This window comes from Salmo salar, unplaced genomic scaffold (genome assembly GCF_965601325.2).
Source record: "Salmo salar unplaced genomic scaffold, fSalSal1 ptg000306l, whole genome shotgun sequence".
Classification (NCBI taxonomy): Eukaryota; Metazoa; Chordata; class Actinopteri; order Salmoniformes; family Salmonidae; genus Salmo; species Salmo salar.
This window is the reverse complement of record NW_027675347.1, coordinates 589196-615542: the sequence shown is the minus strand read 5'-3', so window position 1 is coordinate 615542 and position 26347 is coordinate 589196. Positions and strand designations below refer to the sequence as shown.

At 42.7% G+C, this 26347-nt stretch overlaps 2 protein-coding genes across 2 annotated transcripts; both read right to left on the bottom strand.

The window, feature by feature from the left end:
- Positions 1 to 2858: 2858 nt before the first annotated feature.
- On the bottom strand, positions 2859 to 6856 carry LOC145875656 (uncharacterized). The gene is made up of 4 exons (XM_082971494.1): positions 6775 to 6856; positions 5983 to 6104; positions 5179 to 5687; positions 2859 to 2872 (listed from the first exon to the last, which is right to left on the bottom strand). The coding sequence occupies exons 2-4, from the start codon at positions 6063 to 6065 to the stop codon at positions 2859 to 2861; spliced, it is 606 nt and encodes a 201-aa protein (XP_082827620.1). The 5' UTR covers positions 6066 to 6104; positions 6775 to 6856.
- Positions 6857 to 18510: 11654 nt separating this feature from the next.
- On the bottom strand, positions 18511 to 24336 carry LOC145875655 (uncharacterized). Its single transcript, XM_082971493.1, has 2 exons — positions 24321 to 24336; positions 18511 to 20911 (listed from the first exon to the last, which is right to left on the bottom strand). Exons 1-2 carry the CDS (start codon positions 24334 to 24336, stop codon positions 19359 to 19361), a joined length of 1569 nt encoding a protein of 522 aa, XP_082827619.1. The 3' UTR covers positions 18511 to 19358.
- Positions 24337 to 26347: the final 2011 nt, after the last annotated feature.

The following is a 26347-nucleotide window of genomic DNA, read 5'->3' as shown; positions in this document are numbered from 1 at the left end:
TCTCCTCCTCTCTCTTTTCCTCTCTCTGCCTCTCCTCCTCTCTCTTTTCCTCTCTCTGCCTCTCCTCCTCTCTCTTTTCCTCTCTCTGCCTCTCCTCCTCTCTCTTTTCCTCTCTCTGCCTCTCCTCCTCTCTCTTTTCCTCTCTCTGCCTCTCCTCCTCTCTCTTTTCCTCTCTCTGCCTCTCCTCCTCTCTCTTTTCCTCTCTCTTTCTCTCCTCCTCTCTCTTTTCCTCTCTCTTTCTCTCCTCCTCTCTCTTTTCCTCTCTCTGCCTCTCCTCCTCTCTCTTTTCCTCTCTCTGCCTCTCCTCCTCTCTTAGTCTGAACATTTCTTTCTGTCTGGCAATTCCAATCTCTCGTTTTTTATCCTGCTCCTCTTGTTGTCTTGCCCTCTCCTGTTTTCTTTCCATCTCCAGCCGTCTTTCCTCCTTGTCCCTCCTGATTTGTTGTCCTCTTTCTATGTGTTCTCGTTCCCCCTTCAACACTTCTAACCTCCTCTCTTTACGTCTATTGAAGACTTCCCGTGCTTTAGCTTTAACATGAACTACTACATCTTTCTTCATGCTTACTTCCTTTCCTCTCTCTTCTCTTTCCATGTACTCTTCCTCTGCTTTCTTAATAATCACTTCCTGCTTTTCTTCCATCTCTCTCTCCTGTTCTATCTCCAGTTCATTCTGCCCCTCATTTCTTCTTCCTGCTTCCTCCCTCTCTCTCATAATCATATTTTCTTTCTCCATCTCTTTCTGTTGCTGATCTTTTAATTCAATCTCTCCCTGATTCTCATTGTCTTTCTCCCTTTCTTTCTCTTTCTCCATTTGTTTCTGTCTCTCCTCTTGTTGTTGTCGTCTGTGTATCTCTTCTATCTTTCTCTGTATCTTCTTCCTCTCTCTTCCCTCCTTCTCCATGTCAATTTGCTTCTGTTTCCATATATCTTCTTCTTCTTGATCTCTCTCAAACTTTCTCTTTCTCTCCTCTTGTTGTTGTCGTCTCTCTTTCTCTCCCATCTCTCTTTCTCCCTCTCTCTTTCTTCCTCTTCCATCTCTATTTGCTTCTGTTTACATCTTTCTTCTTCATTCTCTCTTTTAATCTCTCTCTGTCTCTCTTGTTTGCTTTCCATATTTTTTTGTCTCTTCTCCATTCTCTTTCTTTTGATCTCTCTCTGTCTCTCTTCTTCTCGTTCTTCCTCTTCCATCTATATTTGCTTCTGTTTAAATAGTTCCTCTTCATTCTCTCTTTTAATCTCTCTCTGTCTCTCTTCTTCTCTTTCCATATTTTTTTGTCTCTTCTCCATTCTCTTTCTTTTGATCTCTCTCTGTCTCTTTTTCTCCCTCTCTCTTTCTTCCTCTTCCATCTCTATTTGCTTCTGTTTACATCTTTCTTCTTCTCCTTCGTTCTCCATCTCCTTCTTCTCATCTACTTGTTGTCTCTGTTTTGGTACTTTCTCCATTCTCTTTCGTTCTACCTCTTTCTGTTTGTTGTTCTCACCCTCCATCTTCTCCTCCATGTCCATTTGGTTCTGTTTCCATTTATATTCGTCTGTTTCCATATTTTCTAATTCTATCAGCTGTACCTTGATTTTCTTGAAGACTTCCTCCAATTCAGACGTCTTTTTGTCATTGATGAGGGCTGTCTCCATCTCCATCTCTCTCTCCACTCTATTTTTCATCTCCTCTTCTCTTCGTCTCCAATCATTTTCTCTCTCTCTGTCTCTATCAAATGTTCTCTCTGGTTCAGTCTCGTCTTTCAATCTAATCTCTTCTTTCATTCTCACAACCTCTCTGTCTAACACTAGTACATTTTGGTTAACCTGTTTCACTCTCTCACTCTTCTGTCTTCTATATGCTTCTTTCGCTCTTTCAAATTTGATTTTGTATTGAATCTCTTTTGTTGTCATATCTTCTTTCAGTCTCTCAACCTCTCTCTCTAACTCTTTTACCTTTCCGTTAACCAGTTTGACTTTCTCATTCTCTGCAATACACATGTCTCTTTCTCTTTCAAATATGATTTCCTTTTCCATCTCTTTCAATGTCTCAATCTCTCGTTCTAACGCTTTTATCGTTTCTTCTGCCTGTTTCACTTTCTTCTTCATTTCTTGTCTTTCCAATTCTGCTTTTCTCTCCCTTTCCATCTCCATTTCTCTCTCCTTTTCCCTCTCTCTTTCCCTCTCTCTTTCTGTCTCAATAGGTTTGTTGTTCCAGGCCAGTCTTGGTCGCTGATCCTCCATGACTTTCTGCCATAGCCTCAATCTCTCTATCTCTTGCTTCATTTTAAAAGGTGAAATTAGTGATAATCTATGACCAAGACATACTTTCAAAGGATTTGCAGAGAATGATACATAGAAATACAACCTAGACCTAGGTAATTGAATCAAACACTGGACAACATCAATAGCAGGGTTATTTTGATCAATTCATCTGGACAATTCATTGTCAATTAATGTATTGACATGTTTGAAAGAATTCTGAGACATTTTATGGACAAATACAAACACACAACTAGCTTGCCCATTCAGTTAGGGGTTTGAGAAATTCCTGTTGCAATTTGTGTGATGTTATAACAATGTTGCCTCTGATGTTTATGCTTGTAGAAATTACTCCTACAAATGATGTTTCACTAATGCAATTATTTACAACCTGCACACATACAGTTATCAACAACAACAACAGTAATGATGTTAATAAGGAAGTGGATATTCAACCGGCAGAAGAAAGGCATAAGGGTTGAGATAAATGAAGGTTAGGTTCAGGACCTAGGGTTGGGTTAAGGTAAAGGTTAGGTATAGTTTCAGTGAGGTCAAGGTAAGGGTTAACGTTAAGGAAAGGCATAAAGGTTAACATTGGGTTAGTGTACCGCTGTCCACCATCATTCAATTTCAGCTGGGTGAATATACACGGCCATTTAATAATAACAATGACATGTCTTACGTGGGCCAGTTGTAGATCCACCATCAGTAGCTCCAGCAGATGTTTGACTCTCTTGATCTCCTGCATTTTTCTCTGGTTCTCCTTCGCTTCTGTGACTCTCTCTGCCTCCCTCTGTCTCTCTGCTTCTCTCTGTCTCTCTGCTTCTCTCTGTCTCTCTGCCTCCCTCTGTCTCTCTGCTTCTCTCTGGCTCTCTGCTTCTCTCTGTCTCTCTGCTTCTCTCTGTCTCTCTGCTTCCCTCTGTCTCTCTGCCTCCCCCTGTCTCTCTGCTTCTCTCTGTCTCTCTGCTTCTCTCTGTCTCTCTGCTTCTCTCTGTCTCTCTGCTTCTCTCTGTCTCTCTGCTTCTCTCTGTCTCTCTGCTTCTCTCTGTCTCTCTGCTTCCCTCTGTCTCTCTGCCTCCCCCTGTCTCTCTGCTTCTCTCTGTCTCTCTGCTTCTCTCTGTCTCTCTGCTTCTCTCTGTCTCTCTGCTTCTCTCTGTCTCTCTGCTTCTCTCTGTCTCTCTGCCTCCCTCTGTCTCTCTGCTTCTCTCTGTCTCTCTGCTTCTCTCTGTCTCTCTGCTTCCCTCTGTCTCTCTGCCTCCCTCTGTCTCTCTGCTTCTCTCTGTCTCTCTGCTTCTCTCTGTCTCTCTGCCTCCATCTGTCTCTCTGCTTCTCTCTGTCTCTCTGCTTCTCTCTGTCTCTCTGCCTCCATCTGTCTCTCTGCTTCTCTCTGTCTCTCTGCCTCCCTCTGTCTCTCTGCTTCTCTCTGTCTCTCTGCTTCTCTCTGTCTCTCTGCTTCCCTCTGTCTCCCTCCTTCCCTCTGTTTCTCTGCTTCTCTCTGTCTCTCTGCTTCTCTCTGTCTCTCTGCTTCTCTCTGTCTCTCTGCCTCCATCTGTCTCTCTGCTTCTCTCTGTCTCTCTGCCTCCCTCTGTCTCTCTGCTTCTCTCTGTCTCTCTGCTTCTCTCTGTCTCTCTGCTTCCCTCTGTCTCTCTGCCTCCCTCTGTCTCTCTGCTTCTCTCTGTCTCTCTGCTTCTCTCTGTCTCTCTGCTTCTCTCTGTCTCTCTGCTTCTCTCTGTCTCTCTGCTTCTCTCTGTCTCTCTGCTTCTCTCTGTCTCTCTGCCTCCCTCTGTCTCTCTGCTTCTCTCTGTCTCTCTGCCTCTCTCTGTCTCTCTGCTTCTCTTTGTCTCTCTGCCTCCCTCTGTCTCTCTGCTTCTCTCTGTCTCTCTGCTTCTCTCTGTCTCTCTGCTTCTCTTTGTCTCTCTGCCTCCCTCTGTCTCTCTGCTTCTCTCTGTCTCTCTGCTTCTCTCTGTCTCTCTGCTTCTCTCTGTCTCTCTGCTTCTCTCTGTCTCTCTGCCTCTCTCTGTCTCTCTGCTTCTCTCTGTCTCTCTGCTTCTCTCTGTCTCTCTGCTTCTCTCTGTCTCTCTGCTTCTCTCTGTCTCTCTGCCTCCCTCTGTCTCTCTGCTTCTCTCTGTCTCTCTGCTTCTCTCTGTCTCTCTGCTTCCCTCTGTCTCTCTGCCTCCCTCTGTCTCTCTGCTTCTCTCTGTCTCTCTGCTTCTCTCTGTCTCTCTGCCTCCATCTGTCTCTCTGCTTCTCTCTGTCTCTCTGCTTCTCTCTGTCTCTCTGCCTCCATCTGTCTCTCTGCTTCTCTCTGTCTCTCTGCCTCCCTCTGTCTCTCTGCTTCTCTCTGTCTCTCTGCTTCTCTCTGTCTCTCTGCTTCCCTCTGTCTCTCTGCCTCCCTCTGTCTCTCTGCTTCTCTCTGTCTCTCTGCTTCTCTCTGTCTCTCTGCTTCTCTCTGTCTCTCTGCCTCCATCTGTCTCTCTGCTTCTCTCTGTCTCTCTGCCTCCCTCTGTCTCTCTGCTTCTCTCTGTCTCTCTGCTTCTCTCTGTCTCTCTGCTTCCCTCTGTCTCTCTGCCTCCCTCTGTCTCTCTGCTTCTCTCTGTCTCTCTGCTTCTCTCTGTCTCTCTGCTTCTCTCTGTCTCTCTGCTTCTCTTTGTCTCTCTGCCTCCCTCTGTCTCTCTGCTTCTCTCTGTCTCTCTGCTTCTCTCTGTCTCTCTGCTTCTCTTTGTCTCTCTGCCTCCCTCTGTCTCTCTGCTTCTCTCTGTCTCTCTGCTTCTCTCTGTCTCTCTGCTTCTCTCTGTCTCTCTGCTTCTCTCTGTCTCTCTGCCTCCCTCTGTCTCTCTGCTTCTCTCTGTCTCTCTGCCTCTCTCTGTCTCTCTGCTTCTCTTTGTCTCTCTGCCTCCCTCTGTCTCTCTGCTTCTCTCTGTCTCTCTGCTTCTCTCTGGCTCTCTGCCTCCCTCTGTCTCTCTGCTTCTCTCTGGCTCTCTGCCTCCCTCTGGCTCTCTGCCTCCCTCTGTCTCTCTGCCTCCCTCTGGCTCTCTGCCTCCCTCTGTCTCTCTGCTTCTCTCTGGCTCTCTGACTCCCTCTGTCTCTCTGCCTCCCACTGGCTCTCTGCCTCTCTCTGGCTCTCTGACTCCCTCAGTCTCAGGATTTCAACCTTCCACTCATTCATTAGATCCCTTTCTACTCTTCTTCTCCTCCTTTCCTCTTTTAAAAGGGATCTGAGATGGTCTGTCTCAGACTGTAGATGTTCAATGATCTTGTCCTTCTCCATTCCACCATTCCTCTTCTTCTTTTCCTCCTCCCAGAGGCAGACTTGAAGTCTGTCCATCTCCTTCTTCTGATTTCGGATCGTTCGATCCTTCCCTCTCAACTCAAGCATGTGGGCTTCCTTCTTTGTACAGGTCTTCTTCTCTTCTCTCAGGAACTGAACCTCCATCTCTGCCTGCTTGTAGCTGGGAGCAAATGAATGTCAACACATTATTTAGGAAGTGAACTCAGACAATTTATTACAGCGTTAAAATAATAATTAAACCTCTGCTCAATTAAACTGTCTTTAATAACACAACTCACACAACTGTGACTTACAGTACGTGAATGTAATGAGTTGACTGTCCATGATGGCCAGAGGTGGGTAATGTGTAGCTCTGGTCCAGGGCGTTACGTACAGCTTGCAGACACTGAGCCTTCCTTCAGCAAGCCGCACATAATGCCCTGGACCAGAGCTAGGTTATGTGATGAATGACTTACAGACTGTTCCACATGATAGGAGGGGGTAAGAAGACAGTCCCAGTAGGAGACGGAGATCGTCCAGAAGAAGAAGAGGTGTCCATCTCCTCAGAGACTGTAGTAAAGGTCTACAAGTTTTATTTCTGGAAAATAAAGAGATGCCTTCGTTCAGCAACAATGTGTGTTTCTATGTTTCTGTCACTAGATGGGGCCATTGTACACAACATTTACTCACCAGGTCAGTTAATTCAGAAATAGTCTACACACTACAGTACTCAAGCTCTAGCCTACAACCCATCATGCATCAGCACAAGTAATATAATAATACCTCATCACAACTTCATAATCACAGTACACCTGGATTGTGTTCACAAAGTGTTTCAGGGTAGGAGTGCTGATCTTGGATCAGATCCCCCCCCCCTGTTCATCAAAACGTATTCAGTTTGATTTAAAAGACAAAACTGATTATTGATCAGCACTCCTTCTATGAGACTTTGTGAATATGAGCCTGTGTGAAAGAACCTTTCTGGCATATGCTGGCTAGACAGTACACAGACAGACAGATAGTCCGACAGACAGACAGATAAGTCAGCAAGACAGACAGATAGACAGAAGAGTAGATATAGATGGACTGATTGATAGCAACAGAAAAAAACAAAGATATAATTGTATTTTATAATGTCAGAAAGAAAAAATATTTCAAATACATTAACGTTCACCTTCACATGTGTTATCTTACCATGACAGAATTATAGGCTAAGTAGGCTAGCGGTTGGTTCATGTATTGTAAACTTGTGTAAATATTTGACTCACCTCAAATCACACTTGTCAAAGCGCAGTTTTAGTGTGGAACCGAATAATATCTTTGGCATGAACTTTCTCTGGTCTGGAGCTGTATTGTTGCGTCATTTGAAACGCTTGCGCGTCATAATCGGTTCACCGCGCCTGCTTGATTGACAGCTAGAGCTTCTCCTGCGCATCAGTGTCCAAAAGTCGATATTGTTGAGCTACTCATAATTGATAAAGACATTTATAACCATTTTCACTTGACTTTTATTTCGTGTATTTTTGTCTAAGGTTATTTGGTAGTCTATGTTGTGTGATTTCTCTTTGTATGGACCTAAAGTTCAAAGAAATACAAACAGCAACCATAGCCTACAAACATTTCCCACACAAATACAAATGTGGGTGTTTAGTGAGTACACAAAATAATAACAGGACAGCCATAACTGTACAAACAAACATACAATCACAACTCTTGGGCACCAAATATTCAATGTAAAAGCCAAAAGGTAGGCTAACATGAAGTCCGATTCTGAAATGCGCGTCAACAATTGAAGAACTCGTTTTTAAGCATGAAATAAATCCTCGTGGACCAGATTGACCCGCTCTCCCCACTATGTATTGTTTCTGCAGTGAGGATTCACCCCCTTTAGACAATGATGTTGTAATTTATCTGCAGAAAAACGTTGATCTGAGCTCAACAAGCAGTAGTAGCAGTATGCAAATCAGAGAGCCAGATGAATGGATCTTTCACCGATGCATTTCGGTTCCCGACGTTCAACAAAACGATCCGTTCAAAAAGAGCCGTTCGTTCGTGAACGACACATCACCACACTGTAGTTCTCCACCATTGCGTATCGTGAGCTGGAGGAGCGTTCGTCCAACCTCTCATCCAAGTAAATTGCAGCGGCGCATCATCCATCCGCTGAATGTCCCAAGGGAGGGAGGATAGTTTACGATGCAACAAGCGTTTGGGGAGTACATTCATTGAAACGCAATGAGTGTTTTTAAATTGTTGAGGGACTCTTGCTCCAGGGGAAATCTCAGCAGCGATGTCTCTGCTGTGCGTCCGAGGTGGGATCTTTACCTTCTTCACTATGCTTATTATACTGTACATATCTGTCACATTAATCACATTGCACTCAGGAAAGTTGTCTGTAGGCTATTGGGGAGATGCGTATAGCCTGTTGAGTTGTCACGTTCCAGTCCAAACATGACCTGGGATGTGAGCAGGGAGCTATTCTATAACACATGTAGATGACATGTTGTCTTTATATGTAGATTATATTTTGGTTTTATATTTCATATTTGATTGATGATTAGGCCTATGACTTTTGATTCCACTTTGGCTACCTTGCACCATATTGTCCTCTCTTGCTATATCTTACACTTTATGCCCTTGTGCTGATCTTGTCTCTAAACAATAATCATGATAGTGTGAATGAGTTGAGTAAACTACACTGTTGTTATCTTCTCAGTCTGTACTGTACTGTCCCTGGAAGACCCTCCACATAGTTCACCTAGATCCAGTCCACTTTGTACCGCTGGTCAACTAATCATCCAAACCTCTGATTAGTGAATCAGGTGTGCTGGTGGTGGAATACATGATATGAACTGGTTAGGGGGAGGACAGGTTTGAGAAGGGAGATACTAAATGGACTTTTCGGACCAACATCCCATTGACAGCCCGTCTGGCCAAAACCTGAAACCTAAAACTGACCCTAACCTTAACCTTAACCCTAACATTAACCAAACCTTTAAGCCTTAAAGGTAGTCTCATCATGGGTGTGATTCAGACTGTAGTTTCTCCCTGTGTGTCCAGTAAACCTCCTCTCATCATGGGTGTGATTCAGCCTGTAGTTTCTCCCTGTGTGTCCAGTAAACCTCCTCTCATCATGGGTGTGATTCAGACTGTAGTTTCTCCCTGTGTCTCCAGTAAACCTCCTCTCATCATGGGTGTGATTCAGACTGTAGTTTCTCCCTGTGTCCAGTAAACCTCCTCTCATCATGGGTGTGATTCAGCCTGTAGTTTCTCCCTGTGTCCAGTAAACCTCCTCTCATCATGGGTGTGATTCAGACTGTAGTTTCTCCCTGTGTCCAGAAAACCTCCTCTCATCATGGGTGTGATTCAGACTGTAGTTTCTCCCTGTGTCTCCAGTAAACCTCCTCTCATCATGGGTGTGATTCAGCCTGAAGCTGGAGAGGCCAGTGGCAAACCAGCCCGACCACTTTATTACTAGTTGGGGATAGATTGTATCTCTAGAGTTACAGTAGGGCATTTCCATGTAAAAGGACCCAGGAGCACCAACGTGATGTTCATAGGAGCATGTGTAATTTGGTGTCAAATGAAATCTAAAAGTCTATATTTTTGGTAAATGTAACTCTAGATTCATTTTTCAACCAGTGAAGGCTTTGATTTCTGGGTAAACACGGGAAAAGGGATATTAGAAAACATCTTCCAGAAAAAGTCTTAAAAGGTCCAATATCAAAACTACATAAAAACAGAATCATGTTGACGTAAAGACCCCTGACTACTAATATCAACACTTACATTTGGTTTTAGAGAAAGAGTTAACCTTCTTTAAGTTTCAGAAAAATTCCCTTGTGCCTTTTAATTCCGTTACCAAAAACCCACATAACTTTCAGGTATTTTCACATTTCTCTCCCTCAGTGAGGAGGGATTATAATGAAAGAAATGGTAGAGATAAAAATGACTTATAGTGATTTTTCTGAGATCAACTTTGTTAAGTGGTTCAAATTCGTAATTCCAAATTGGTAACGGAATTACCAAAAAATCTGTAATAGAATTACTGCAACTGAATTGGCTACAATGGAAATCATATTTTCTTTCTCTTCTCTTGTGGTCAAACCAAGAGTCTCTCTCTCTCTCTCTCTCTCTCTCTCTCTCTCTCTCTCTCTCTTCTCTCTCTCTCTCTCTCTCTCTCTCACTCTCTCACCTGACTGACTGATTTTGTTTTCACAGACACTATAATTGATTAACTGTCGATCTCAGGAGTCATATTGAGTTGGCTTCAGTCTCAGTGGTCACACTGCACATGATTCAGAGTCAAGCTTCCTGATTCAGATTCAGGATCTCTGTTAACACTGGAACCGCTGGGCCTCAAGACCCCCCCATCAAGCTGATGAGCAGTCATTTTGACTGCAACATTCTAACAGTGTAAAACATTTCATATATGCTATCGCAAAAATAATCATTTGGTTTTGTTTATGATTTCAAATAACACAATCGCATTTCATTACTTGACGTTACTGCAGGCTATATGTAAAAATTAATCACCATGAAAAACACGGTAGTTGTGGTTATGGTAGGTCTGATGGTAGATGTGGTGAAGTAATTATGGTATTGTATTTGTGGTGATGGTAGGTAGGATAGGTGTGGTGATTGTAGGTGTGATAAGTGTGGTGATGGTAGGTGTGTGGATGGTAGGTATGGTGATGGTAGGTGAGATGGTAGGTGTGGTTATGTTAGGTGTGACAGTTGTGGTAGGTGTGGTAGTTTTGGTAGGTAGGTAGGTTTGGTGGGTGTGGTGATGGTAGGTGTGGTGAGGGTAGGTGTGATAGGTGTGGTGATGGTTGGTGTGGTGAAGGTAGGTAGGTATGGTAGGTTTGGTGATTGTAGGTGTGATAGATGTGGTAGGTGTGATGGTAGTTGTGGTAGGTAAGTTTGGTAGGTGTGGTAATGATATATACAGTAGGAACATGGTGATGGTAGGTGTGGTAGTTGTGGTTTGTAGGTTTGGTGATGGTAGGTTTGGTGATGGTAGGTTTGGTCGATGTGTTGATGGTAGTTGTGGTAGGTCGGTGTGGTAGTTGTGGTAGGTAGGTGTGGTAGTTGTGGTAGATAGGGGTGGTAGTTGTGGTATGTAGGTGTGGTAGTTGTGGTAGGTAGGTTTGGTGATGGTTGGTTTTGTAGTTGTGGTGGTGGTGGGTGTGGTAGGTGTCTTCAAAGAACTTGTTAGATGGTGGGTTCATCGAGGAACCTCCGTTGTTGCTGGACTTCTTCCGGGAACTTCGCAATTACAACTGAAAACGATGGTGACAAGTTTGGATGCGACAACAGTTAAAAAGGTTAAGTTGGGTTGATGTTTGGCTCTGAATATGTCTCGAAAACATTTATTATAATAATATAACATACTAATAATGAATAACGAAGACAATGATGGTTTTCTGTGAATATCTTCCATAACGTTACTATAGTTAATGAACGTAAATATTAGAAAGCCGGGTTTGACCGTCGGCGTTGTATGAGCTACAGTACAGTACCGTTAGCTAGCTAGCTAACGTTATGTCCTAACTAGGCACAACTAGGTTTGGATTATTTCCTCAACTATATTCTTTCCCATATATTGTATATCGTTTCCATAAAGACAATATGGCTTTACACTCATTAACGTAAGTTTCCAATCTAGAGCAGTTTTCACTTTTGTGATAATGAACTAGCTAACGTTAGCTTCGTTAACTAACTAACTAACTAACTAAGTAACTAACTAAGGACGGTGACCTGTCCAGACGAGATGTTACAACGAACTGAATCGTCAATGGAGGTCTTCCTCTTTATATAACCTGCTACAGCATGCAATACTATTAACTCACAAGGGGGCATAACGTTATATGGACAATACTATCCCATTTTGGAAACATTACATGTACAATACTATCCCATTTTGTAAACATTACATGTACAATACTATCCCATTTTGTAAACATTACATGTACAATACTATCCATTTTGGAAACATTACATGGACAATACTATCCCATTTTGGAAACGTTACATGTCCAATACTATCCCATTTTGGAAACGTTACATGTACAATACTATCCCATTTTGGAAACATTACATGTCCGCACCCCTGTGGAGGGAAATTAATATCTTAGATGGTAGCTGTAGATGGGATTCAAATGCATAATGGTATTAATACAGTGTCTAGACTACCTCTTTTGTATAAATGCCCTTCAGAATCCAAACACAGTATTGCCACGCAGCAAAATGTTGCGTATAATCTTTCAAGTCAGCCTGATAAAATATTGAACAATTTGTGTACAAAGATATCTTGAAATGTGATATTATGCCTGTATGGCAGTACTGTTACTGTATGGCAGTACTGTATTGGCTAGTGCTTTCTCCAATATGTTCTTCTATTTTATATTATATTATTTGTCGATGCCTATAATCTTTCAATATTTATTATATATATATTAATGCTTGTAAGACTATTCTTTGACACATTTTCTCTTCCTTTGAAATTCTTATAGGACAGAACATGGACACAATGCAATTGGGATCAAGAAGAAGGTACAGATATGTTGTAGGACAGCTGCATTTAAAGTGTACATTTAACCTACATAGCAGTCAATACAAACATAGAACATCACCCAAAACACACAAAACAAACACTCCCTGCCACGCCACAATAACAAATAACCCCTTTTACTGGTCAGGACGTGACAGCACCCTCCCCCCCCAAAGGTGCAGACCCCGAAATGCACCTCAAACAAAAAAAACCCACAAAAACAACCCCAAACTTAAAGGGAGGGAAGGGAGGGTGGCCACCGTCAAGGACGGTTCCTGTGCTACACCCCCCCATCCCAATCCTCCCCCCACGGAGGTGGCTCTGGGCGTAGCTCCCGTTCCGTAGACTCTAGGCTGGGGAGCATCTCTGCCGGCTCCGGACTGTAGGCCGTCTCTGCCGGCTCCGGACTGTAGGCCGTCTCTGCAGGCTCCGGACTGTAGGCCGTCTCTGCAGGCTCTGGACTGTAGGCCGTCTCTGCAGGCTCCGGACTGTAGGCCGTCTCTGCAGGCTCCGGACTGGGGAACTGTCGCCGGAAGCTCTGGACGGGGAATGCGCACTGGAGGCCTGATGCGTGGGGCTGGCTTTGGAGGCGCCAGACTAGTAACACGCACCACAGGGCTAGTGCGAGGAGCAGGAACAGGACGTACTGGACTGAGCAGGCGCACTGGAGGCCTGATGCGTGGGACTGGCATTGGAGGCGCCAGACTAGTGACACGCACCTCAGGGCTAGTGCGAGGAGCAGGAACAGGACGTACTGGGCTATGGAGGCGTACCGGAGATCTGGAGCTCAGGGCTGGCACACACCGTCCTGGCTGGATGGTCACTATAGCCCGGCACGGGCAGAGCGCTGGCACAGGGCGAACTGGGCTGTGCTGGGGAATGATGGCTGCCGTGCGTAGAGCAGGCGCAGGGTAGGCTGGACCTAGGAGACGCACTGGTGGCCAGATGTGCTGTGCCGGCGCACTTCTCCCTGGCTGAGTGCCAACTCTAGCACGGCAATGCTGAGGAGCCCGTATCGACCGCACCGGGCTATAGCTGCGCACTGGCGACACAGTGCGTAACTCAGCATAACAGGGTGCCTGCTTGATCCGTCGCTCCCCATAATAAGCACGAGGAGTTGGCTCAGGTCTCCAACCTGACTTACCCCAACTCCCTGTGTGCCCCCCCCCCCCCATTTTTGGGGGGGGCTGCCTCTCAGGCTCCTGTAGCTCCCTTAATTTGTCCTCCCAAAATCATCGTTCCTCCTTCCATGTCGATCCTTCTCCCCGGTGCTCCAGTCCACGCTGCTTGGTCTTCTTGTGGTGGGTGGTTCTGTAACGGCCGTCGAAGGGAGTAGACCAAGGCGCAGCGGGTTGAGTGCTCATATTTAAATATTTATTCGAACATTTAAACAAAACAAGAAAAACGACAGCCAAACAGTACTGTCAGGTACACTAAACACTAAACAGAAAATAATCACCCACAAAACACAATGAGAAAACCCCCTACTTAAATATGGTCTCTAATCAGAGGCAACAAGATTCAGCTGCCTCCAATTAGAGACCAACCCCAAATAATTCCAACATAGACAACCTAGATTAAACATAGAAATAGAATAACATAGAACATCCCCCAAAACACACAAAACAAACACCCCCTGCCACGCCCTGACCAAACTACAATAACAAATAACCCCTTTTACTGGTCAGGACGTGACAATACACACTAAAGCTGAAGAAATCTGTATTTAGCATCAAGTCTACAATATTGTTAGTTTACCTATGATTCATCTTTAATGTTGTTTTTATTGTACATCATTAGTTGTATTTTTTAAATGTCATGTCATGTATTCCCCTGTGGCTCAGTTGGTAGAGGATGGTGTTTGCAATGCCAGGGTTGTGGGTTTGATTCCCACGGGGGGCCAGTACAACAACAACAAAAATGCATGAAATGAAATGTATGCATTCACTACTGTAAGTCGCTCTGGATAAGAGCGTCTGCTAAATAACTAAAATGTAAAATGTAAAAAAAATGTCATGAAAAGCACTATACAAAGTAAATGTATTATGTATTATGGTCTGACATGCCTGCAGAAATGTTGCAATTTTGTAATGTGTTTTGTTTGGTAAATTGTTTTGTTAATATGAATTTACATTTGTGGTGCCACTAAATAAACAATGAATTATTTAAATCAATACTGTCAATATTGCTATTATTAATATTAAAATATGTTTTTATAATGGAGGGAGGGTGGACAGGGAGTTTAAAAAATGAACCCCAAAAGGTTATTTGAGGAACCATGATAAGGGGTTCTTCAAAGAACTTAGAGGTTCCCACAAAAGGTTCTTCAAATAACTTTTAGGGGTTCCCCCACAGTTTCAATTTGAAGAACCCCTACAGGATACTCCAGGAACCTTTACTTTTTAGAGTGTATATTGATAAAAGTCACCTTGTCCGAGAGACATTTACATAGTTATACACAGCCCAAATTGGGATGATTATTTTAGGGCGAAATAGCGGCCACAACAGACAGACCTGATATCGACCATAATTCAACATCCTTGGACGTCACGTGCTGAGTAGGTATGACCAAAGTTATTCTATTTGTCTACACTTGTAGTACATTTTTACACTATAATAAATGTTTATGATGCCACATCATCCGTTTTCAAAGGGAGTCGTTGGTTTTTAGTGGCAGTCGCTTTTGAGCTTTTTGTCTGAAAGTATTTTCTCAACTGCGATACCAACTCCAGTCAGCAGATGGCGATGTGCGTCTTTCAGGTGATTCTGCCACTGTGACGTATAATCTAGTGGACAGGACGCTTGTTCAGCATCAACAGCTAGTCAGCCACCTTGGTTCACTCTAACTTTATGGAAAAAGGTTTATTCAATAAATCTAGCAACTCCTCTCATACTGGGAAGAACCCCCCCCCCCCCCCCCCCCACAGGCCTTAAGGGCAGTTTTATTTCAAATGTAGTACCTGGATGGAGAAAATCCAATTAGCGTTTTATAGTTACATCGTTAGGGTAACTTAACCTAAAGTGGACACACTCCCATCAGTTTCTGAGACAACTGCCCAGACTTTGTAGACAGTTTAATAATGCTTAAAACTCATCTTTATCAAATGATCCATTAAAGATACCAACTCAAAACCTACGTTCGTCTACATATGGATTGTTTAAATTGAATCTAATTATATTCCCAGTATTACTTCATCAAATCTCTAGTAATCATTATACACGCATACAATTCATCATATTTTCATATATTCACAGAATCCATATAAAACGTAAGAAATTCTCAGGTACTCACAACAACCATTCCATTTGCTTTTTCAAGGACTCTCCAAACATACTCCCAGCAGAACAAAAAATTAACTTTTGTTTCCCGAACAATGACCATGGGATCCTCAACGGTTCTCTAACCTCCCAGAGACCACGGCAAAATCAAGCCTCCCAGGAACTATAGACCTTCCACTGCTTTCTAAAATATCATCCCGCTTATTATCCACATTTCAATCATCTGATTAAGCATATTTCTATGTTACTATCCAAACGTCAGATTAAGACTCATATCACAGTCACACAACTCTCATATCAGTCACACAACTCCCATATCACAGTCACACAACTCTCATATCACAGTCACACAACTCTCATATCACAGTCACACAACTCTCATATCACAGTCACAACTCTCATATCACAGTCACACAACTCTCATACCAGTCACACAACTCTATCACAGTCACACAACTCTCATATCACAGTCACACAATGCTATTCCCAAACATACCTAATCAATTAGTTGTTTTTCAACAATATTTTAACCTGCAGGAATATTTTCACATTTCTATCTCATGGTTAGTTCCTAGGATAATGTAAGTCATACATTTACATCTCTCAATACTTCTAAAATGGGGTCCAGGTTTAAAACAATTACAGGTGCACCTTACTATCTTATACTATATCATAAATGGTCTTAACTAGTAAACACAGATTCTAGTTTTCATCCAGTTCACACCTCCACACAGGAATACACACAGAGCCTACGAGGATTTTCTAAAATCTCCACTTTGCGTGTTTCGCTCACCTCATTCTTTTTTAAAAATTAGGTTTGAGTTGTGGTATCCACTCAGATCAAAGGTGGGTTCATCTGCTCCGTTCCCGAAGTCTCCCTGAGATCCCAAGTTAGAGGGATCCCTCGTGCACCATTTACCCAGGTCGTCAGGAGTCAGGTAATTTATCCAGGTCGTCAGGAGCCAGGTCATTTACCCAGGTCGTCAGGAGCCAGGTCATTTACCCAGGTCATCAGGAGTCAGGTCATTTACCCAGGTCATCAGGAGTCAGGTCATTTACCCAGGTCGTCAGGAGACAGGTCATTTACCCAGGTCATCAGGAGTCAGGTCATTTACCCAGGTCGTCAGGAGTCAGGTCATTTACCCAGGTCATCAGGAGCCAGGTCATTTACCCAGGTCATCAGGAGACAGGTCATTTACCCAGGTCGTCAGGAGTCAGGTCATTTACCCAGGTCATCAGGAGTCAGGTCATTTACCCAGGTCATCAGGAGTCAGGTCATTTACCCAGGTCATCAGGAGTCAGGTCATTTACCCAGGTCGTCAGGAGTCAGGTCATTTACCCAGGTCGTCAGGAGTCAGGTCATTTACCCAGGTCATCAGGAGCCAGGTCATTTACCCAGGTCATCAGGAGCCAGGTCATTTACCCAGGTCATCAGGTCATTTACCCAGGTCATCAGGAGCCAGGTCATTTACCCAGGTCGTCAGGAGTCAGGTCATTGACCCAGGTCGTCAGGAGTCAGGTCAAGATTCACATCCCCATCGCCAAATGTGGAGGTTAATTTCTTTAATATCAATTGAGGAAACAAACTTATCACACAAGTCAGCGTTATTCTAAAACTAAATCTTTATTCACTTATTAATACGGGAGCAGGTCAATACAACACACATATAAAGTGAATCAATTGAGTGTTCTACGAAAATGATGGCTGGTCGACAAATCACCCCCAGATGATTCGTTGAGAGATGAATCACCCCCAGATGATTCGTTGAGAGATGAATCACCCCCAGATGATTCGTTGAGAGCCACGATACAAAAGTACAAAGGTCTTTTACAGCCAAGATACACCCCTTTCAACCTACATGACCAACAACAGATGTATAGAACGGGTCACAAGGTTAAGATTTGTATGAAAGATACTTATAATTCTCAGCAGACAGTATCTGCTGTAAAAACAGTACTCTTTATGTAGAGACCAGGGTCTGGGCCTGAGGTCATCTCTCCCTGGTACCATATAGAACAGAAACATTAACTCATGTTCTGGAATGCAGTCTCTTTAGGTTTTATCACCCAAAAGACATTGTAAATCTCCTGTCAGTGTTTTCTCCCAGAGGCCCATCCTCAGTAGAACACACAGACACAATAGTTCTAAGAACCCTCTATTCTGTTGCATAAAACAACCATTTGATGCAATAAAAGTATTATAACAATGTTGCAGTTTTGCTCTCTCAGTGTCCACTGAAAGTTGACTAGTAACAACAACTGGGACCTAAAAGACACCCACCATGAGACCCACTAAATCTGCCCAAGAAGAGTAAAACAAAATAAAAACCCACACCAAACTTAAAAACAGGAAGCAAACCAAAAAGGTGGAGCAACTAAAGGTGTTGACTCTCCACATGTATCAAGACAACTGGAGCACTGGGCCAGACACTCTTAAATAGAACCTGGACCAGCTCAGGTGAAACACCTTCCCACTAACGAGATGGACAAGCCAGCACAGGTGTAACACATACTGACTAACGAGGTGACACCAATCAGTGCGTCCTACGTGCTAACGAGCTAGACGTGCTAGACGTGCTAACGAGCTAGACGGGCTAGACGTGCTAGACGTGCTAACGAGCTAGACGGGCTAACGGGCTAGACATGCTAACGAGCTAGACGTGCTAAAGTCCAACCTCAAAACATAAATGTAAAAACCAAAGCCTGTAACACCTTAAGACAACAAATATATCCTATATTTCTTTTGGACAAGTTTGCTCACCACCAACAGAAAACAACTTCCACTCCACATTATAATCAACTACAATGCTTCACCTTCACCAATATAAACATGGTGTCTACTGGCTGTCAACAATTAAAAACAAGAAAAAAACACGTATTTCTAAATAATAATATACAATAGGATTATTTGTTTCTCCTTTTTCTTTCTATAGAATCCTAAATCCCACTAGCTTCTAGAACTCTCGTCTTCCTACAACTCACTAGCTTCTAGAACTCTCGTCTTCCTAAAACTCACTAGCTTCTAGAACTCTCGTCTTCCTACAACTCACTAGCTTCTAGAACTCTCGTCTTCCTAAATCCCACTAGCTTCTAGAACTCTCGTCTTCCTAAAACTCACTAGCTTCTAGAACACTCATCTTCCTAAAACTCACTAGATTCTAGAACTCTCCTCTTCCTAAAACTCACTAGATTCTAGAACTCTCATCTTCCTAAAACCCACTAGCTTCTAGAACTCTCGTCCCCTTGGAACGAGCCCAAACAAAACTCATCTCCAATACGGAAAAACGTGCAGTCAAAATAAATTCTGATCCATGGCAACGCACTGCCTAAACACAAAACACAAATCTTATATCCATTTGGGGGGAAATCAGGTTGAACCTGCTCCTGAAACTAACACAACAAAACACATGGAAATGGAGATATATTTTACCTCACTGGTTAGAGGACAACCTGCAGAAGACAGTCAGCTACATTTTGGAGTGATGCATTTAAATGTAGGGGTCACTAAACAAAGGAACATAACACTTATTTGTCATCACTCATCGATATCATGTTGAAATCAATTGTGCGAGAGGAGGGAGATGAGGTTGCACGTCCTGTTAAAACTAACAGCTCAAAAACCACACGGAATCTGGGAATAATGTGTACATCCCTGGTTAGAGGACAACTGGTAGAAAACAGCTGGCTACATTTTGATTCAAGTGGGTCACCAATGCTGTAAATGTAACACAGCTCTTTTTTTGTTAGTCACTTTTTGTTAAATCACATAAATAGTAACTCTTCCATTTCAGAGCCTGGATTTTCCCCCTGAGGCTAATATCCATATCATGCTGAAATCAATAGAACAGGGGACAAACGTTTAGGGTTCTACATTGTGACATCATTAAAATACTCCTACTACAATGTTAAAACATTCTACATTGTGACATCATTAAAATATATTGATATCATTTAACAACTCCTTCATGTATTTTCTGATATTTGATCAGAGGTCTTTTATCAGATTATCTCTGGTCACAGCTATAAGGCTGTGTGTGTTCTCTTGTGTACTGTCAGCTCTCCAGATCGACCAAAACTCTTCCCACAATGATTACAGCTATAAGGTTTCTCTCCTGTGTGTATTCTCTGGTGCACTGTCAGCTCTCCAGATCGACCAAAACTCTTCCCACATTGATCACAGCTATAAGGTTTCTCTCCTGTGTGTATTCTCTGGTGCACTGTCAGCTCTCCAGATCGACCAAAACTCTTCCCACATTGATCACAGCTATAAGGTTTCTCTCCTGTGTGTATTCTCTGGTGCACTGTCAGCTCTCCAGATCGACCAAAACTCTTCCCACACTGATCACAGCTAAAAGGTTTCTCTCCTGTGTGTGTTCTCTGGTGTAAAGTCAGAGAGCCAGACTTACTAAAACTCTTCCCACATTGATCACAGCTATAAGGTTTCTCTCCTGTGTGTATTCTCTGGTGCACTGTCAGCTCTCCAGATCGACCATAACTCTTCCCACACTGATCACAGCTAAAAGATTTCTCTCCTGTGTGTGTTCTCTGGTGTAAAGTCAGAGAGCCAGACTTACTAAAACTCTTCCCACATTGATCACAGCTATAAGGTTTCTCTCCTGTGTGTATTCTCTGGTGCACTGTCAGCTCTCCAGATCGACCATAACTCTTCCCACACTGATCACAGCTATAAGGTTTCTCTCCTGTGTGTATTCTCTGGTGTAGAGTCAGCGTGCTAGATGCAGCAAAACTCTTCCCACATTGACCACAGCTATAAGGTTTCTCTCCTGTGTGTGTTCTCTGGTGTAAAGTCAGAGAGCCAGACATACTAAAACCCTTCCCACATTGATCACAGCTATAAGGTTTCTCTCCTGTGTGTGTTCTCTGGTGTGATATCAGGCTGGTTGACTGAGTAAACCTCTTCCCACATTGACCACAGCTATAAGATTTCTCTCCTGTGTGGGTTCTCTGGTGTAAAGTCAGAGAGCCAGACTTACTAAAACTCTTCCCACATTGATCACAGCTATAAGGTTTCTCTCCTGTGTGTGTTCTCTGGTGCACTGTCAGATCTCCAGATCGACCAAAACGCTTCCCACACTGATCACAGCTATAAGGTTTCTCTCCTGTGTGCGTTCTCTGGTGTCGAGTGAGAGTGCTAGGTGCAGCAAAACTTTTCCCACATTGACCACAGCTATATGGTTTCTCTCCTGTGTGTGTTCTCTGGTGTAAAGTCAGAGAGCCAGACTTACTAAAACTCTTCCCACATTGATCACAGATATAAGATTTCTCTCCTGTGTGTGTTCTCTGGTGTAATGTCAGCTGGCCAGATTGAACAAAACTCTTCCCACATTGACCACAGCTATAAGATGTCTCTCCTGTGTGGATTCTCTGATGAATTTTAATGCCTGATGAGGTGAATCTCTTCCCACAGTCAGAGCAGCAGTGAGTTCTCTTCCCTGTGGATGTCTGCAGGTGTTTATTGAGGTGTTCTGATCTGGAGAGACTCTTCTCTGCCTCGTCAGCATCACGAGGTTGTTGAGGCTCCCCAGAGGATCCAAGATAGTGAAGTATCTCTCCTGTGTGAACAACAAAGTCAGACAGATGATTTAAAGGCCCACAACAGCAGAAATCCACTGTAAAAGGTGATGCCAACAGCGTAGCCATGATGTTATACAACAATTGACGTCTGTAATGAATGTTAAAATGATTTAACAATTGTCTTAAAATGAGCAAGAACAGTCATATTTTGTCTTGTTTTCACATTAGTAGTAACATCTAAGATTGTAGGCTAGAAATAAGTTATTCATGTTGTTGAAACTCTAAGCAGTGTGCCAGACGACTTTTGGTCTCCAATATAGGCCCCTTTCTGTGTTTGCTAAAATTGCGGCACGAGGGCGATGCACATGCAATTTGGTTGTAGAAACTCCTCCCTGCTAATGAGGAAACCGATAGTTATGGATGTAGTGTATCTGCTAATGAGGAAACCACTAGTTATGGATGTAGTATATCTGCTAATGAGGAAACCGATAGTTATGGATGTAGTATATCTGCCTGGAGCAAAAATGGTGAGCAAAGATTTTCGTTTTTCACAATGTATTCTGAATGTGAACGGGGAAAAACTCAGGGAAGTAACTTCCATTTCCAGGTTGCTTATGAGTGCATTTCACGCTACTTTGGATTATAATTGTAAAGCTCGCTTGAATGTCCTGCTTAATATAATGTTTGCTACAGTATTAAGAACCGAGTTAATGACCGTATCCATTTGGGTGTTGTCAATAAAGTTATGATTTTTTAAATGTATTTTTAATTACATTTTGTTTTTCACCTTTATTTAAGCAGGTAGGCCAGTTGAGAACAAGTTCTCATTTACAACTGCGACCTGGCCAAGATAAAGCAAAGCAGTGCGACACAAACAATACAGAGTTACACATGGAATAAACAAACGTACAGTCAATAACACAATAGAAAAATCTATATACAGTGTGTGCAAATATCTATATACAGTGTGTGCAAATGGAGTACGGAGGTAAGGCAATAAATAGGCCATAGTAGCGAAGTAATTACAATTTAACAAATGAACACTGGAGTGATAGATGTGCAGATGATGATGTGCAAGTAGAAATACTGGTGTGCAAAAGAGCAAAAAAGTAAATAAAAACATGGGGATGAGGTAGGCAGTTGGATGGACTATTTACAGATGGACTGTGTACAGCTGCAGCGATCGGTAAGCTGCTCAGATAGCTGATGCTTAAAGTTAGTGAGGAAGATATATGTCTCCAACTTCAGCGATTTTTGCAATTCGTTCAAGTCATTGGCAGCAGAGAACTGGAAAGAAATGTGTCCAAAGTAGGTGTTGGCTTTGGTGATGACCAGTGAGATATACCTCTTTGAGTGCGTGCTATGGGTGGGTGTTGCTATGGTGACCTGTGAGCTGAGTGAAGGTGGCCTAGCAAAGACCTATAGATGACCTGGAGCCAGTGGGTTTGGCGACGAATATGTAGAGAAGGCCAGCCAACGAGAGCATACAGGTCGCAGTGGTGGGTGGTATATGGGGATTTGGTGACAAAACGGATGGCACTGTGATAGACTGCATCCAGTTTGCTGAGTAGAGTGTTGGAGGCTATTTTGAAAATGACATCGCCGAAGTCAAGGATCGGCAAGAAAGTCAGTTTAACGAGGGTATGTTTGGCAGCGTGAGTGAAGGAGGCTTTGTTGCGAAATATGAAGCTGATTCTAGATTTCATTTTGGATTGGAAATGCTTAACTTCATCGGGGTAGGGGGCAGTATTTTCATGTCCGGATGAAAAGCATGCCCAGAGTAAACTGCCTGCTACTCAGGCCCAAAAGCTAGAATATGCATATAATTAGTAGATTTGGATAGAAAACACTGAAGTGTCTAAAACGGTTTGAATAATGTCTGTGAGTATAACAGAACTCATATGTCAGGCAAAACCTTAGAAAAATCCAACCAGGAAGTGTGGAAATCTGAGGTTTGTAGTTTTTCAAGTGATTGCCTATCTAACACACAATATACATCCAATATACAGTGTCTATGGGGTCATATTGCACTTCCTAAGGCTTCCACTAGATGTCAACAGTCTTTAGAATGTTGTTTCAGGCTTCTACTGTGAATGGGGAGAGAATAAGAGCTGATTGAGTCAGGTGTCTGGCCGTCAGCCATTATTTTAGTTACGCACGCAGCCATGAGCACAAGCTCAGTTCTCTTTCCTTTATGAAGACAAAGGAATTATCCGGTTGGAATATTTTTGAAGATTTATGATAAAAACATCCTAAAGATTGATTCTACACATCGTTTGACGTGTTTCTACAAACTGTAATATAACTTTTTTGACTTTTCGTCTGGACTTTAGTGCGCGCGCCTTCTGCATTTGGAATAGTGAACCTAACGCGCGAACAAAATGGAGGTATTTGGACATAAACATGAACTTTATCGAACAAAACGTACATGTATTGTGGAACTGGGATTCCTGGGAGTGCATTCCGATGAAAATCATCAAAGGTAAGTGAATATTTATAATGGTATTTCTGACTTCTGTTGACTCCACAACATGGCGGGTATCTGTATGGCTTGTTTTGGTGTCTGAGCGCTGTACTCAGATTATTGCAAAGTGTGCTTTCGCCGTAAAGCTTTTTTGAAATCTGACACAGCGGTTGCATTAAGGAGAAGTATATCTTTAATTCTATGCATAACAGTTGTATATTTTATCAACGTTTATGATGAGTATTTCTGTAAATTGATGTGCTCATTCATCGGGGGTTTTGGAGGCAAAACATTTCTGAACATTACATACCAATGTAAAATGGGGTTTTTGGATATAAATATGAACTTTATCGAGCAAAACATACATATATTGTGTAACATGAAGTCCTATGAGTGCCATCTGATGAAGATCATCAAAGGTTAGTGATTAATTTTAGCTATATTTCTGGTTTTTGTGACGCCTCTCCTTGCTTGGAAAATGGCTGTGTGGTTTTTCTTGTCTAGGTGGTGTCCTAACATAATCTTTCGCCGTAAAGTGTTTTTGAAATCGGACACTGTGGTTGGATTAATGAGAAGTGTACCTTTACAATGGTGTATAATACTTGTATGTGTGAGAAATTTGAATTATGAGATTTTTGTTGTTTTGAATTTGGCGCCCTGCTATTTCAATGGCTGTTGGCGAGGTGTGACGGTAGCGTCCCACCTACCCCAGAGAGGTTTTAACATGCCGGTACATACTGCTGTAATAACATGCAAGCAAATTGTCAGCCAAAATATCGTGTAAGGTAACTTACTTGAAAAGAAATGTCTTTATTACATTGCTTAACATGTTCTTAACATTTGTCATAATTAGTTAAAGCAATGAATTTGTATCGGCTCTCGTTGGACTTCGGCTGCATATTTTCCGCCATTTTCTTCAAATCTGAAAATGATGTGAAGCTACGTCCATTTCCTGAAGAATTGCATTATGGGCCCTAAAGTACTGCGTGTATACGTCATATTTTGGCGAATTTAGTACGACATCCGGGAACTTTTGGCATACTAACTACATCAACGACATCATAACCGCCATCGATAAGAGACATTACTGTGCAGCCGTATTCATCGACCTGGCCAAGGCTTTCGACTCTGTCAATCACCACATTCTTATTGGCAAACTCGACAGCCTTGGTTTCTCAAATGATTGCCTCGCCTGGTTTACCTACTACTTCTCTGATAGAGTTCAGTGTGTCAAATCGGAGGGCCTGTTGTCCGGGCCTCTGGCAGTCTATGGGGGTGCCACAGGGTTCAATTCTCAGGCCGACTCTCTTCTCTGTATACATCAATGATGTCGCTCTTGCTGCTGGTGAGTCTCTGATCCACCTCTACGCAGATGACACCATTCTGTATACTTCTGGCCCCTCTTTGGACACTGTGTTAACCTGTTAGGGCTAGGGGGCAGTATTTACACGGCCGGATAAAAAACGTACCCGATTTAATCTGGTTATTACTACTGCCCAGAAACTAGAATATGCATATAATTATTGGCTTTGGATAGAAAACACCCTACAGTTTCTAAAACTGTTTGAATGGTGTCTGTGAGTATAACAGAACTCATATGGCAGGCAAAAACCTGAGAAGATTCCAAACAGGAAGTACCCTCTCTGACCATTCCTTGGGCTTCTTGGCTCTGTTTAAAGAAAATTTAGGATATTTGCTGTAACGTGACACTTCCTACGGCTCCCATAGGCTCTCAGAACCCGGGAAAAAGCTGAATGATGTAATTCCAGCCGCTGGCTGAAAAACTTTAGCGCGTTTGGATGGAAGTCGATCAGAGGGCCATCAGACTGAGGCTCGTGCACGAGGGGATCCCATGCTTTTACTTTCTCTCTCTTTGAACGTAAACACGCTTTCCCTGTCGGAATATTATCGCTTTTTTACGAGAAAAATTGCATAAAAATTGATTTTAAACAGCGGTTGACATGCTTCGAAGTACGGTAATGGAATATTTAGAATTTTTTTGTCACAAAACGCGTCGGGCGCGTAACCCTTATTTACCCTTTCAGATAGTGTCTTGAACGCACGAACAAAACGCCGCTATTTGGATATAACTATGGATTATTTGGGACCAAACCAACATTTGTTATTGAAGTAGAAGTCCTGGGAGTGCATTCTGACGAAGAACAGCAAAGGTAATAACATTTTTCTTATAGTAAATCTGAGTTTGGTGAGTGCTAAACTTGCTGGGTGTCTAAATAGCTAGCCCTGTGATGCCGGGCTATCTACTTAGAATATTGCAAAATGTGCTTTCACCGAAAAGCTATTTTAAAATCGGACATATCGAGTGCATAGAGGAGTTCTGTATCTATAATTCTTAAAATAATTGTTATGCTTTTTGTGAACGTTTATCGTGAGTAATTTAGTACATTTTTAGTAAATTCACCGGAAGTTTGCGGGGGGTATGCTAGTTCTGCACGTCACATGCTAATGTAAAAAGCTGTTTTTTGATATAAATATGAACTTGATTGAACAAAACATGCATGTATTGTATAACATAATGTCCTAGGGTTGTCATCTGATGAAGATCATCAAAGGTTAGTGCTGCATTTAGCTGTCTTTTGGGTTTATGTGACATTATATGCTAGCTTGAAAAATGGGTGTCTGATTATTTCTGGCTGGGTACTCTGCTGACATAATCTAATGTTTTGCTTTCGTTGTAAAGCCTTTTTGAAATCGGACAGTGTGGTTAGATTAACAAGAGTCTTGTCTTTAAAATGGTGTAAAATAGTCATATGTTTGAGAAATTGAAGTAATAGCATTTCTAAGGTATTTGAATAACGCGCCACTGGCTGTTACGTAGGTGGGACGAAATCGTCCCACTGGCCCTAGAGAAGTTAACTAACCTCCAAACGAGCTTCAATGCCATACAACTCTCCTTCCGTGGCCTCCAACTGCTCTTAAACGCAGGTAAAACTAAATGCATGCTATTCAATCGATCACTGCCCGCACCTGCTCGCCCGTCCAGCATCAC

Bases quoted from the DNA above. Each gene is read 5' to 3' on its own strand.
- LOC145875656 (XM_082971494.1), bottom strand. From the start codon at position 6,065: ATGGACACCTCTTCTTCTTCTGGACGATCTCCGTCTCCTACTGGGACT. The intron at 5,688-5,982 runs GTAAGTCATTCA...ATTTGCTCCCAG, and splicing joins CCTATCATGTGGAACAGTCT to CTACAAGCAGGCAGAGATGG.